The sequence below is a fragment of the Astyanax mexicanus genome, chromosome 4, assembly GCF_023375975.1.
Source record: "Astyanax mexicanus isolate ESR-SI-001 chromosome 4, AstMex3_surface, whole genome shotgun sequence".
NCBI lineage: Eukaryota > Metazoa > Chordata > Actinopteri > Characiformes > Acestrorhamphidae > Astyanax > Astyanax mexicanus.
The window spans coordinates 48,757,147-48,772,810 of record NC_064411.1 but is presented as its reverse complement, the minus strand read 5'-3'; the positions used below and the strand labels follow the sequence as shown (position 1 = coordinate 48,772,810).

The following is a 15,664-nucleotide window of genomic DNA, read 5'->3' as shown; positions in this document are numbered from 1 at the left end:
CGATTTTCTCCATCAACAAAAGTGGTGGCTGAATTTCACATGTATGAGAGGAGGCATGCACTTGTCCTGACCCTCCTAGTGTTAGGAGCATTGCAAGTTCTAGGGAAAGCCATAGTGAGGGGGTTAATTTGCTCAGCTAAATTAGAAATTACAAAATTGGGTTTAAAGAAAAAAAAAAAACCAACAGACATCAGCAGTATTAGATATTGTAAAATTTTATTTCATGGCAGTAATGTGTGTGTGTGCGTGTATGTCTTGTATATGTGTGTATATTTGTGTTTGTTTGTGTTTGTTTGTGTGTTTTGTGTGTGTGTGTGTGTGTGACTTGAGAAGCTATCAAAAAGGAAAAAATATATATTACACAAATAAATTGAGGGAACATCAGCGGCACGACACATAGAGAGAGATAGAAAGAGAGAGAGAGAGAGAGAGATTGGGAGATGAGTGAAGTGAAGGGGAGGGGGCTAAATGGCCGGTTGTCATGGTTACAGGTTTTGGCAGCACTGCAGTTTGTTGCCTTTTTGCCCGTCCGTGGTGGGCGGAACGCTGATGTCCACCACGTTGTTGCCCGGCGACTCGTCGTGGGCTGACCGATCGGCGATCTGCTTCTGTGATACGATGCGATAGATCTCTGCAGGACAGAACAATAGAGAACAATAGAGAACAATAGAATATTAGCATGAACCAAAGAGCTGCGGGTCATTCAGTCAGTGTTCTACTACTGATCAGATGTGACACTGCAGAAGTGTCCTGTGGGCAGCGTCCTGTAGGCAGCATCCTGGGGGCAGCTTCCTACCACTGATGAATAAGTAGAGGATGACCAACAAAACCGGGCAGAAACAGATGAGCTTCTCTAAAGTCTCTGACTTTACTTTTTCTGGAGCGTCTGATAGATGGAGCCATATTAGCATTAGCCGCTAACCACGCTAAGCGCTAGCTCTTTCATGTTCAGCTGTGATATCGGACTGTAGCCTGCTAGCTTATATCGCCCTGGCTTACCAGAACACTCAGGGTTGAGTGTCGGGCAGCATTTACAAGAGCTAACCGCAGCTAATGCAAATGCTGCTGCACCCAGCCTTAGTGGAAATCTGGAAATTACTATAAATAAACTGAAGCGCTTTACTCACTTAAATGAACAGTGTTCAGAAGAGAAATCTTTGCAGATTAACATCCAGCGCTCGTTTGAGATTTTTTTTTTTTTAAAGAATTACAGTTTTGTTTACTTAGCTTAGCTTTACTTATCTTAGTTAACCCCCCCACCCCACCACCGCCAGTGGCAAGACCTGCTGAATCAGAAGCAAAACATGGCAACACCCCAGTTCCTTACTAGTGTTGCATAATACACCTTATAATCCAGTGCACCTTAAGTAAGCAAATAGACCAGAAAATAGACGTTCATTGACAGTGCACCTTATGATCAAGTGTGACTTATAGTGCGGAAAAAAATACGGTATAATCTGCTGATCCTAATACCCTGGAATATTGTGATATTATTTTAGGCACATATCATCTCTAACCTTTTCCACACTAATATTTGTTGGAAAATGCTGTGAGAAATTGATTGCAATGTTTTTTTTAATCCAAAATCGAAAAGAAAGTCTTTGCTGGACAGGATATGAGACCAACATTAGTAGCAACAAAAGCAGGATAAACTCTTTTTAATATCCTTAATTAATAAAAGAAGAAACAGGTCAAGAGACAGGCGTCTCATTACATTTGTCTACATTGTCTGTTGTATTTTGTGGCAGTGTAAGGACAGGTGTTGCAATGTCATTATAAAATAATAGCTCCACGTCGTGCAGCACAGACATAAGGGGAATTCAGCAGAGCTTTCCATTGTTGTAGTCAGCATCCTCATTTAAACAACACTGAAGAATCTGTGAGGTTGCTTAGTTATGTTCCGAGGTCTGAAGCATTGAAATAAAATGGTCCTTTGGGGGCATTGTAGCTTGTTTTACCAATGTCACATACCTACTAATATGTAAAATCATACCCATGTGACACAAGAAAGCTCCAGCAAAGTGATGGATAACAATTTTATAGCTATTTTTGCTCAGTGCAACATCGAATCACCATTTCACCCCAAGATAATCGACTATTTAACACCAAGTTATCGCTAAGTGGCTACGGACCCAACTGTACAGTCTCTCATCTTGTATCCAGACTAGAGGTGCCCAACAGGGTACTAGATCATCCCTTTAATTGTATACAGCTTTGAAAAAAATAAGAGACCACTTAAAAAATTATGAGTTTCTTTCATTTTCAAGCTGAACTGCTTGACTTGTTGCACCAGGAGTAAAGGCATAAAGCTATCCAAAAGTAGTGTGTAAGACTGGTGGAGGAGAACATGCCATGATGTATGAAAATTGTGATTAAAAACCACCAGGGTTATTCCACCAAATATTGATTTCTGAACTCTTAAAACTTTATGAATATGAACTTGTTTTCTTTGCATTATTTAAGGTTTGAAAGCTCTGCATCTTTTTTTTTTATTTCAGCCATTTCTCATTTTCTGCAAAGAAATGCTCTAAATGACTTTGGGGCAAATGTTGTAATAGTTTATATAATAAAACCACAATGTTCATTTTACTTAAACATATACCTATAAATAGCAAAATTAGAGAAACTGATTTAGAAAATAAAGTGGTCTCTTAATTTTATATATATATATATATATATTACACAATTTTACTTGATTCCATCAACTACTTGTTGGTGCTTATTTTTTGTCAATGAGTATACTATTCATCTGCAACATATACAGCCTTCAGAAATCCTCATCCTGTCAATCCATGTTAGGTAACTACTTCTTATAGATACCATAAACTAGACATTTTAGTACGCTGTTTAAAGGTTGCACAGTAAGTCAGAGTAGCGGTCATAAAAATGATACCTTATCACGGGAAGCTTGTAATAAACTATATTAAATAAAAGTCATTTAAACACCTACATTGTTGGAAATGAATAGTTTAAATAAGCATTTGATGCAACACATAACCACTTATATAGTATAGTTTAAAAGATATTTGGTTGGACAAATGTTTTGGCACTCTACACTGTAGCCAAAAGCTTGTGGACACAACTCTTAAAGCCAAACATATCTGAACTCCACTATTTAGCCAAATATTTAGAAGCATTAGCAAAAATATATCATCACTTTAGCAACCACTATAGTAAATCATATCAAAACCTTACCAACCATTAAATAAAACCTTAACACCTTGACAACCAACCCATTAACAGAGCAACTGCCAAGCAACACCTTTGCATCCGCTTAGCAACACCTTAGCAACCATCCCATTAGCACTGTGACCAGCTAGCAACACCATAGCAACACCTTGGTAACCAAAACCCATACTACCGCAACACATTTTCAAATAACTGCTATAGCATAGCAACACCTATAATCACAGCACCACTGAAGAGCTGCAATCACACTTATGGTTTCTGCCGGAACTGCACTATCTAGTGTAATGATATGATGCAATTTTTTAATTTTTACAACATGACTTTTACTATAACCCAGTTACATTAGTGCTGACATAATATAATACACACATCTCAACCCAGTCACTGTTTTATTATTGCGAGCTTCAAACGCATGGAATAACTTAAAGGACTCGGTATACCAACCTTCACAATGTTTGCAAGTTTACTGATGCATGCGTGACAGTTTTGGGCTTTACTTTACCAGGTTTTATGCATGTTAAAATGTAAAGCATATAAAACACAATTATATACTGTTATACTGTATATACATGTTTCTAATTGGGTTTATATCTTGTATAAAATGAGTATTATGAGTATATAGATAATTATAAGATTTTGATTGCTATGCAGGTCACTATTGATGTGTGATTTAATAAAAAGGAATATAAATGGATAGGTCATGTGGAACACAAGTTTATATTGTAAAAGCAATGTAATTAAAAGGAGCAGCATGACAACTTTATCACAAATATATAATTTCCGACAACATTATTTAATGCAGTTTACTGTGGAATGCCATTAAGACTGCAACTGTCTTACACTCTACAAAAAAAGTCTATATTACTGTAGAAATGTACAGCATATACAACAAATACTGATATACTTTTATATCTCCATTTCTTTTAGTCATATCTTCCAGTCCTAGATCCTAACCAATCCTGTGCTTTGTCACTGCTCTATTCAATATTGCAAACTTCTGTAACTGCTAATAGCATTGCCAGCCCAGCCCCCAATCACTTCTTTATATTCAGGTGCTTCAGTAGCAAGTTTTGTGCACATTGACCCATCCATGCTTCAGTGATTAGGCTCTGGTGCACACTGGGTCACACTCCTCTCACAAGACTACATTCTGACAGATGCTGCACAATGCTTTTACAGCCCGACATAAACCTGAATCACTGCTGCAGGGAGCTGGCCTGGAGCCACGAGCCAGCCTGAGCAGCATTCACACCCCCGCTCCTGAGTGGGAGTGTAACACTGGCACTTCAGACTGTTAGAAATAGGAAAGTCATCAAATCTCAAATCTCCCTTTTTTGTTGTTGATTATGACGATGATTAACATAATGTACCTGTTAGAATGTTCTTAAATGCCTCCTCCACGTTGGTTGAATCCAGAGCTGAAGTCTCAATAAATGACAGATTGTTCTTTTCTGGAAAAGAAAATGAAGAGAGCAGTTATTCTCTATTGTATATGATGGCTGATATAATTGTATAATTGTAGCAAATCACATATATAATTTAAAGCTGGACTTAAGATTCACGCTGATGGCATTCCATAGTATGTGGCCCTTGTGAGCTCTTATCTATGGCGAATGAAAAATGTCTAACCAGCAAAAAAAAAAACAAACTATCTATTAAAAGTGTGACTTAACGCAAGTGACTCAGTGTTCCTCTGAAAACAGTTTATCCTTGACTGTTCTTGCTATACTACTAAAAGGATCCAGTGCAACACTCACTTGTCATCAGGCCTGTCCTTACAGTCTGGATTGGTCAAAAATATATCAGCTGCTGACTGGCTAGTATAGTAAATATCAGAACACTAACCGTACACCCCTCTTGAGAGTGCATAATTCAGTCTACTAGAGTGAGTATCAGAACACTAACCATATAGCTCTCTCAGGAATTCATCACTCAGCCCATTACAATAAGTATCAAAACACTAACTGGAATCCCCTGTCAAGTGTGCATAAGTCAGTCTAGTACAGTGAGTATCAGAACCCTAACCATATACCCCTATTGAGAGTGCATCACTCAGTTTAGTACAGCCCAATACAGTGAGTATCAGAAAACTAACTGCATACCCCTCTCCAGAGTACACCACTTAGCCCAATACAGTGAGTATCAGAAAAGTAACTGGATCCAGAGTACAGCACTCAGCCCAGTACAGTGAGTATCACAACACTAACCAGACATGCCTCTTGAGAAATTATCACTCAAACCACTACATTGAGTATCACAACACTAACCGTACTCCCCTCTTGAGAGTGCAACATGCGGTCTACTACTGTGAGTATTAGAACACTAAGCGGATACCCCTCTTAAAAGTCCATCACTCAGTCCAGTACAGTGAGCATCAGAACACTAACTGCATCCCCTCTTGAGAGTGCATCACTCAGCCCAATACAGCAAGTATCAGAACACTAACCCATTACCCCTCTCGAGATGTTTCTGATGTTACAGAGCTCAGGTTGGCTTTAAGCAAGGCCAGATTGGTGCAGGACAGTAACCTAGGTGGGATTTTTCTCCTGAAGAACCCTGGGGAAACCCAAGCTCAGATTTAAGGAAAAATCCAGTCCCCCAGTCCAAACGTGGAGCTCTTTTCACCCTCTTTCTCTCTCAGGTTTACCTGCAAAGGCTCGAGCCTCGTCGGTGGGCACTGCCCTCAGGTGGCGCAGGTCGCTCTTGTTGCCCACCAGCATGATGACGATGTTGTTGTCAGCGTGGTCCCTCAGCTCCTTCAGCCAGCGCTCCACGTTCTCGTACGTCAGGTGCTTGGCGATGTCGTACACTAACAAGGCTCCCACAGCGCCTCGGTAGTAGCTGCAGGGGAAGTTACAGATAAGCATCAGCTCAGCGAGGTTTCTGTGGTTTCTGATTTCACCGAGGTTACCGCTTATACTGATTCAGCCTTCAACTTAAAAAAAAAAAAAACTAAAAAAAGCTTTGTTTAAACCTAAAATAAACACAGTTACAAAATTTCATTTGTAACTGTTATATAAATAGTGTGGAATTTACATTGGAGCAAATTACATTATTCTAAAATTAAAAATATGGATTTATTAGATTTAATTGATTAATGATTAAAAAGTTTAACGTTCAAATGCAAAGTAATTTTTAGTTTTTACAAATTTAGTGTAAATTCCTAAATTACATCAAAAATGTTTATTTTTGTTATTTTTTGTTTATTTTTATTTTTTTATTACATTCAAATCAATGAATTCTGACACCATGTTAATGCATTTGTGCCTATTTATAAAGAACAAAATCCTGCACTCAAAAATAGAAATAGAAATAAATAGAATAGAATTTCTTTGGATTATATTAATTTACTCGAACGTTAAAAAATCTGCATTTCTGCATTTTAAAATTAGAGTTTTGAATAATAAAAAAAAAAGTTATGCAAGAAGAAGCCCTGGGTTTTGACTTACAATATAAAAGTGCATTTTGGCACATTAAAAGTTGATGTATTTTACTGTATTTAAAAGAGCAAATCCAATTGAATTCTTAAATTTTTAAATGGAATAAGTGGGCAGATTGTGAAATACAGCTAAATTACAGTTATTAGATAGAGAGTTTTTTTTTTTATGGAGTGGAGACATCGATTAGAAAACCATTTATTTTCCGTTTTAAATTTCCTTTAAATTATACCCCTGATGAAATTATGTCTAGTCACTTCTATGAGATACATTTCTATTATATATATTTTTTAATGCATTTCCTTGTAGTTTGGGGGAAATACGACAAAAAAAATACCTACAATAGAAGTCAATAGGCAGGTGCTGAAGCAACTTCCCCTTATTTCTATTTTAAGTAAGCTTCCAGTGAATTACGACGTCCAAGGGAAAGAAAAAAAAAAAAAAGTGTTGAAACAGTGTCTGTGTTAATCGCCTGTATGTTACAAATGTGGCAGACAGAGATTAGGCACGAAAATGCTGGAGTATTCCCTTAACCCCGCTCTAAGCTTCCTTCTGCTATGTTAGATTTAAGACACTGTGGCCCATTTTTATATCCGAGCCCCTTACCCTCCTCTAAGCCTGCTTATGTCAAATGGAAGTGTGTGGGCTACTGGTGCAACTCACGCCGAGGTGATGGCCCTGTAGCGTTCCTGGCCGGCCGTGTCCCAAATCTGCGCCTTTATCGTCTTGCCGTCCACCTGGATGCTGCGGGTCGCGAACTCCACCCCGATTGTGCTTTTGCTCTCCAGGTTGAACTCGTTCCGTGTGAAGCGAGACAGGAGGTTACTCTTCCCAACACCGGAGTCTCCGATAAGAACAACTGTAGAGAAGACCGAAATTCAATCATCATCATCATCATCATCATCATTAATGGCATCTTAAAAGAGTCCTGTTCTATGCTGAATCTGAAAACAGATACACATACTGGTTTAAAAACTGTCGATTATATCAACTAATCGTTGCAGCCCTACTTGTATATACAGTACTGTACATTAAGGTCAATCCAGTTACCAGCATTGTGAACAAATGTATGGTCTATATATTTGGAGGCCTTTGCTGTGGTACACTGTGCTGATACTGTGGACTTAACCTACATAATCTAAACTGACATGACAAAAGTCATGGGACAGAGAGCAGATGTCATGGGACACAATACTAGTTCTATCCCATGGAACTAAAGAATGCTACACTGATCTGCATATGGGGATGGACATGTTTGTGTTTCAGGTCTCCTGCACTGAATGTCGATGTAGTGATTTCTGTTTCTGAGTCTCTTTCTGGTTCACATGAACAATTTTAGCCAGACACTGCCGGTCACGATCATTACCACCCACCGATCTGTCCACTATGGGTGATAATGCCTTCTATTGCATATTCTGGTTAAACATGTGACACTGTGAATTAAGGAATATCAAAATGTCTTAACATATATCTGGCACCTACTATCAACCAGGCCTTGCTTTAACTCCTATAATCACATTGCCTTCCAATGAGCATGCTGACCAGTATTCAGCCTCACTCATACGATAACACCTCACAACACAAACAGGTTTGGGCATTTTCAAGCCATCCTTTGTGGTGACTCTTCATAAATCCATCAGTGTACATACTGCTATCCCATGATTTACATAATTGGAGTTATATAAGCAGACAATTTTACCAGATACAAAGGGTGCACCAATAATAGTATGTCCAAAATGGAATTTTTTCTCTAAGGTGTAGAGAATGTAACAGTATCAGGTTCTGGCCTGTGTTGTGGTGAAGTGACCAACCCATAGAAGAGGATAAACACATAAAACAAGCCTTTGGTTCATCTTAAATTCTAGCTCGCACTTCAACCGTTTAGCATGTTGTCTAATTACTGTGCCATCCTTAATGTGACACAACTAGGCTAAACTAATGGAGGAGGGGGTTCACCAGTATGCAGCCCTATTGTTTGGGAAATAAAGCAGAACTTTGTTCGTCTCTGGAAGCTCAGAACGGGTCAAAACAGCCCTGGATGAACATGTTTTGGTCTGGGTAACCCTGCTTTAGGTCAGTGATGAGGTTTGAGTATGTTTAAAAGCTAATCAGAGCTAGAGAATGATGATGATGATGATGATGAGTGCTGCTTCTGTTGTTTGCTCCCAGTGTAATGATTTGTCAGCAAGCCAAGGCTAAAGCTCAAGGGGAGAGGGAGGGGGAGAGGGAGGGGGAGAGGGAGGGAGAAAGAGAGAGAAAATATGATTATACAGGCTTCTCTTCCGGCCTATTTATATGGCTTAAACTAATTTAAGACTTTTTAAAGACAAATTCCTTCTTATTAATCTTACTACCAGGACAACATATCCTTATATAATTGTGGCTACTTATACATTTACATTGAATTTCATATAGTCTCTTATCTATAATTAAAAATCCTGAGGAGATATCCATTATTAGATCTAAATAAATTGCAATATCATACTAGTAACAGAACTACAGTAACATCAGGGTACTACTTTTTTTTTATTTATTTATTTTTTTTTTTACTTTTTACTGTTTAGCAAAAGAAAAATTCCCACTGTTCTCATTTCCCATTAAATATCTACTAGAGACAGATTATATCTTTTTTATATATTTTTTTACTTTAATCATGGATATATGGAGATATGTGAAGTGCATTATTAGTATCATGACATTCTGGATCATTTACTTCTGTTACAAATCTGAAAAAAGTCTTGTATTTTTTTATATCTCAGTTAGAGGAGTGCCATATGATATCGTATGCAATAATAAAATCAAATTTTCATAATTCAGTAATAATTTTTCATATATCGCCAAGAGTATCGTTATCGTGAAAATACCATGAAATATCGCAATATTATTGTAGGGCCATATATCGCCCACCCCTACCCAGATGACATGCCTACATATGAGGCCTTTATTGGTGGCCCAACTAGGGTTAGGTGTGGGACTAGTAGGGATTAAACATGGACCTCAACTAGGTTGTTAAGGAAGCCAAATACTAACTCACTCAGAGCCCATGCCTAACTGGAACCCACTTATTCCATATTTCACCCATGTTAACCCATTTTATAAACATGTTGGCTGGGTATGCTTTTATAGTAAACATTTTATTGTTTTTCTATTATGATTTTAAGACCATAATGATGAGAATATAAGAATATGATGGTGCAGGCTTCTCCTCATCATGCCCATTTAGCTAAATGAAAGCTCAGAGCCATCTGTAAAAGCAGGTACTGGGCATGGTGTTTACAGCTAGGTCACACTTTTCTCAACACCCTTTGTGGTTAACTGGTGTCAGAACATGTTACAACATGTAATCTCATATTAGACACATATGTTAACCCCATAAAGCAGTATTTGTGGTGTAATTTAGGCTAAAATGGCTTGCAATAACAGAGAAAATATGTGAATATGATGAAGCAGGCTTCTCCTCAGGCCTATGTAAATCAAGAGCCTAGAGCCATCTAGCTAGGTCACACTTTTCTGAACGTCCTTTGTAATCCAGATTTCCACACAGGGTGGTTACAATGCGTCAGCACCATATAAGAATAGTTTAAAGGTGTCAGAAAGCATGTTAAAACATGTAATCTTATATTAGACAGTGCTGAGATTGGTCACCCCCTTTAAGAGTCCACCTGGCCCATATTCCACCCATGTTAACCCCACATGAGGTACTCATAGCTCATATCTGATGGTAGAATGCTACAATAATGAAGAGAATATGAGAATTTGATGGTGCAGACCTCTCCTCAGGCCTACTTAATCTAGATGAAAGGCCAGAGCTATGTGTAAAAGCTGTTACTCGAGATGGATTTGTCAACGTCCGTTGTGGTCCAGATTTCCACACGGTGTGGTTAAAATGTGTCAGAATCATATAGGTTGGGTTAAATGGGGTCAGAAGGCATGCTGAAACATGTAATCTCATGTGAGACAGTGCTGAGATTGGTGACCTCCTCTTAGAGCTCACCAAGCCCATATTCAACAGATGTGAGGGACCAGACAAGGAGCATGTTGTCTGGGTACAGACCAGTAGATCTGATATTATTACAAGTAAATATCTGTAGCTGATCTATGATAGAGGTATCAGTGGTGGTGTGATTTAGGCTAAGATGGCTTCTCCTCAGGCCTATTTAAATCAAAGCCCAGAGCCATCCATAAAAGCTGGTACTGGGGATGGATTTAAAGCAAACCTAGCTAGGTCACACTTTTCTCAATGTCCTTTGTGGTCCAGTTTTCCACACAGATTGGTTTAAAACGTGCCAGCATCACTTAGAATGGGTTAAATGTTAAAACATGTAATCACAGCTCATGTTAGACAGTGCTGAGATGGATGACCTCCTTTTACAGCCCTGAAGCACTGTATACCTGGAACCCACCTAACCTATATTCATTGGATGGGATCCATTGATCCATTGGTGTTATTGGTGTTGGTGTGATTTAGGCTGGAATGGCTGGCATTAATCATACGAGAATATGATGGTGCAGGCTTGTCCTCAGGCCTGTTTAGCTATATGAAAGCCCAGAGCCAATGTAAAAGCTGAAACTATGGTTTTTGGAACCATTAAACCTAGTTAACCTAGTTAGGTCACATTTTTCTCAACAACGAATGGGTTAAATGGTGTCAGAAAACATGCTTAAATACATGTAATCTCATATTAGACAGTGCTGAGATTGATAACCCCCTCTAAGAGCCCCCTTAGACCATATTCCACCCATTTTAACCTCCATATGAGACACTCATAGCTGACCTCTGATAGTAGAACTTTTTATCAGTATTGGTAGTGGTGTGATTTAGGCTAAAGTGGCTGTTTTTTTTATACAGCTAGGCCACACTTTCCTCAACGTCCTTTGTGGTTAAATTGGTTTCAGAAGACATGTTAAAACATGTAATCTCATATTAGACACCTATGGTAACCCCACATAACAGAGTTTTTACCAGTATTTGTGGTGTGATTTAGGCTAAAATGGCTTGCAACAATGAAGGTAATATGATGATATGGTAATATGATGATGATAAAAATGTGTCTGCTTCGTATAGGATGGGTTAAATGGTATCAGAAGACAGACATTCTTAAATACATAAAACCTTACATTATTAGACAGTGCAGAGATTAATATAAATAGCTGACCTCTACTAGTAGAGGTGAGTTATTTAAGTGTGATTTAGGCTGAAATGGTTTGCAATAATGAAGATTAAATGGGTATATAAGATAGTGCAGGCTTTTTCTCAGGCCTATTTAGCTATATGAAAGCTCAGATACATCTGTAAAAGCTCATACTGGGCATGGTTTTTACAGCTAGGTCACACTTTTCTCAACATCCTTTGTGGTTAAATGGTGTCAGAAGACATGTTAAAACATGTAATGTCATATTAGACACCTATGGTAACCCCATATAACAGAATTTCTTCCAGTATTTCTGGTGTGATTTAGGCTAAAATGGCTTGCAATAATTAACTTAATATGATAACATGATTAAAATGTTTCTGCTTTGTATAGGATGGGTTAAATGGTGTCAGAAGACATTCTTAAATACAAGAAATCTTATATTATTAGACAGTGCAGAGATTGATAATCATAGCTGACCTCTAATAATAGTAGAGGTGAGTTATTTAGGTGTGATTTAGGCTAAAATGGCTTGCAATAATGAAGATTAAATGGGTATATAAGATTGAAGTGCAGGCTTCTCCTCAGGCCTATTTAGCTATATGAAAGCCCAGAGCTATCTGTAAAAGCTGGTACTGAGGATCTTTTATGTTAAGCTATTTTATAGCTTAAGTCACACTTTTCTCAAATCAGGCTGGTTTAAAATGCGTCAGCATCGTTTAGGATTGGTTAAATGGTGTCAGAAGACATGTTAGACAGTGCTGAGATTGGTAACTAGCTGGTAACCTCCTTTTAGAGGCTTGACACACGGTCAAATAGCTTCATTATGTGGGTCAGATGCTTTTTTTAAGGGTTTTTGTGATGCTGAGGCTGGGCATGCCCATGTTGTTATTGGGTTAAATGCATTAGCTGGACCCCTGGCCTGGCCTGGAAGCATCTGATGAGGGTTAGATGAGTAAATGAGTAAATAAGCAGATGTTTTGGCTGGGTTATGTGTGTGGATGGCTGGTATCGATGGCTCTGCGGGCGTTGTTGCTGTGCTGTGTTGCAGTGACAGCTAGCTAGCACTAGTAGTAGTTGGGTTAGTATTATTATTATGGGCACAGCGGCAGTGATGATGGCAAACAGGATATCTACCAGAGGTTCACTAGCTGCAGAAAAACGGAGGGCATTCTCAATCCAAGCCTAAAAAACGTCTCCACACCATCTACTCTTAATCCCGACACGCTGCCCCCCTGGTTTAGGAACAATAGGAGGATTATGAAGCCCTAACCCCTTCAGTACAGCAGCAGAATGCAGCCCCAGGATTTACCTTTGAACAAGAAATCGTACTCATCGTCCCGGTTGCCCATGTTCCAGAAGACCGCGGCGAGCCTGAGTCCGAGCAGAAGCACACAGAAGGCCGGGCAGGTCCTCTAGGCTGCGGGCTGCGCGGAGAGGTCGGGAGAAAAGGGGGAAATAAAGGAGATAAATAGGAAAGACAATGCGCCAGTGCTGCCTGTCACATAGAGCTGACCGCAGGAAGAGGGATCTCTCGAGTCTGCAGAAGGGGAGGAGTCCCGGGGTCGAGGCCCATACCGTCCGCTAGAGGCCGTTAAACACACCGCCACTCTCTAATTCTCTCTAATTTTACTATTTATAGGTTTATGTTTGAGTAAAATAAACATTATTGTTTTATTCTATAAACTACAAACAATATTCCTCCCAAATTCTAAATAAAAATATTTTAACTTTTTTTTAAAGCATTTATTTGCAGAAAAATAAAAAAAGGCTGAAGTAAGACCCTCAAATAATGTAAAGAAATAAAAAACTTTAAATATTTTTTATAAAGTTTTAAAAGTTCAGAAATCAATATTTGGTGAAATAACCCTAGTTTTTTAGATCAGTTTTCATGCATCTAGTCACGTTCTCCTCCACCAGTCTTACACACTGCTTTTGCAAAACTTCAAGCAGTCCATTTCAGCCATTTCTGGTTTGATGGCTTGTGATCATCCATCTTCCTCTTGATTACATTCCAAAGGTTTTTTTTTTACAATTTGGTAAAATAAAAGAAATTCATCATTTTTAAGTGATTTTTTTTCCAGAGCTGTATGTAATTTCTTATTTTTTTTTATTTGCATTTTACGGAGGACCTAAGGTGACATAATGTAAAAAAGCAATCTTAATCTTGTGTTTAATTTTTCTATACATTTATTTTTTTCTATATGTTGTACTTGGTTTTGGAAAAAAAGATCAAAACAATAAAAAAAGATAATTAAGTCATGGACACATCTTATAAAGGCATGGGAACAAGATAAATAAATTAAGTAATGGCCGGGGGCTCCGAGTTGGCCAGCGGGCTAAGAACTGTCACTATGATCAGGAGCTCACTGGTTCAAACCCTGTTCATGTGGCTTTAACATACCTGAAGGTTGAATGTACAAAGTTGATCAACTTTTTAAAATCAGCACCAAATCCAATGCTGATTCAAGCATAATATCAACATTGATTCAACGTTAGAATGCCAGCTGAGCTGATTTACTCAATAATGAGAATTCTATGGGTGGCATGGTGGCTTAGTGTTTAATATGTTCACCTCTAAAGGGTTTCAAGTCCCTATCTGGGTGGAGCTTCTATGTTCTCCTTGTGTTTATGTGCCCAGAAAATTTTGATACTCTAAATTGTCTTGTGATCATAAAATAGCTGCATAAATTAAAAGCTTTGCACATATTTTAAAATAAATTTTTAAATACAATAATAAAGGCATAATATATACAGTAATCTCCTGCAGGATTTTATGGTAGAGACCAGAACAAGTTGCCTCGGCCAGGAAGCTGGCTTGCAGTTCCTTAGATGTTCATCTTGGTTCTATTGTGATGTACCTGGATGACTGGTCACTTTATTCTCTGTACTCGGGGAATTTTGGCTGGTTGGACACTTCTGGGAAGTTTCACCAAGAAGAACACAATAGATTTTCTTGTGGTATCTCATTCAGAATTTCTTTGAATTTATTTTGTTTGTGGAGGCCTTTAAGACTACTTTACATTGTTTTATTGAACTCATTTAAGATGGCTGGTAGTAATCAAACCTGCATTTCATGTTTTTTTTTTCTTTTTCATGTTCCTGTTAATAACAATACTTAGTTTAAATGATATTTGAATGGTTACATATAGAATGAAAAATGGTTCCATTATTGTTAGAAGTCATAGAACCTCTTAGTGTCTGCCTAACCACCCTTGGTGTCCTTTGCCATTTAAAAGGCAGCTTCCAGAACACACACACACATACACACCTTAATGCCTGAGACTTGTTGCATCTGAGCCGCCATGTGAATACTCTCTTACAACACAGACACACACCTCATTGTCTTAGGTGTAATTCCCCAGTTCAGTTTTGTCTCGTCACACCCTGCTGCAGCCGTGACTGAGTTAATCTTCAACATGGAAGCCAACACCCACGATGATGAACTAACCATGCAAGATCCCTCTTGTCTCTGTGAGCTCGTCTCTGCAGCTGAAGACATCAGAGCAGCTGCTGTGAGTCAGCATGGTGATTGCTTTGAAATGTGGAGACTTTCCAGTTTTAATCACACTAGGCTATTAAGCCACAGAGCTGTTTGTCACTTACTGTAGGACTTCTGATTTAAAAGCAGCTTCTAAGCTCAAGACTTGGAGAAAAATTTATCCAGAGGCCTTAAAAAATGTTCCCACTCATATATTTGGTCTTAAAGTCAGAATATAATATGTGAATACATAGGAACATAAGATGTACAACCTGATGTACAAACATTTCATAATAGCCTTGTAAAAGAAAAGTGTATTAAGTATATTTTTAAAAGTATACTCAACATGGAAAAGTACAGACTTTTAAAAATTAAAATATATACCTAAACGCATACTAAATGTACTATTTTGGAACAACTTATGG

The 15,664-nt window shown here is 38.2% G+C and overlaps 1 protein-coding gene across 1 annotated transcript; it reads right to left on the bottom strand.

The window, feature by feature from the left end:
* Window positions 1–197: 197 nt before the first annotated feature.
* On the bottom strand, window positions 198–13,311 carry rab11bb (RAB11B, member RAS oncogene family, b). The gene is made up of 5 exons (XM_022678841.2): window positions 13,071–13,311; window positions 7,290–7,485; window positions 5,837–6,030; window positions 4,560–4,640; window positions 198–631 (listed from the first exon to the last, which is right to left on the bottom strand). Exons 1-5 carry the CDS (start codon window positions 13,108–13,110, stop codon window positions 486–488), a joined length of 657 nt encoding a protein of 218 aa, XP_022534562.1. The 5' UTR covers window positions 13,111–13,311; the 3' UTR covers window positions 198–485.
* Window positions 13,312–15,664: the final 2,353 nt, after the last annotated feature.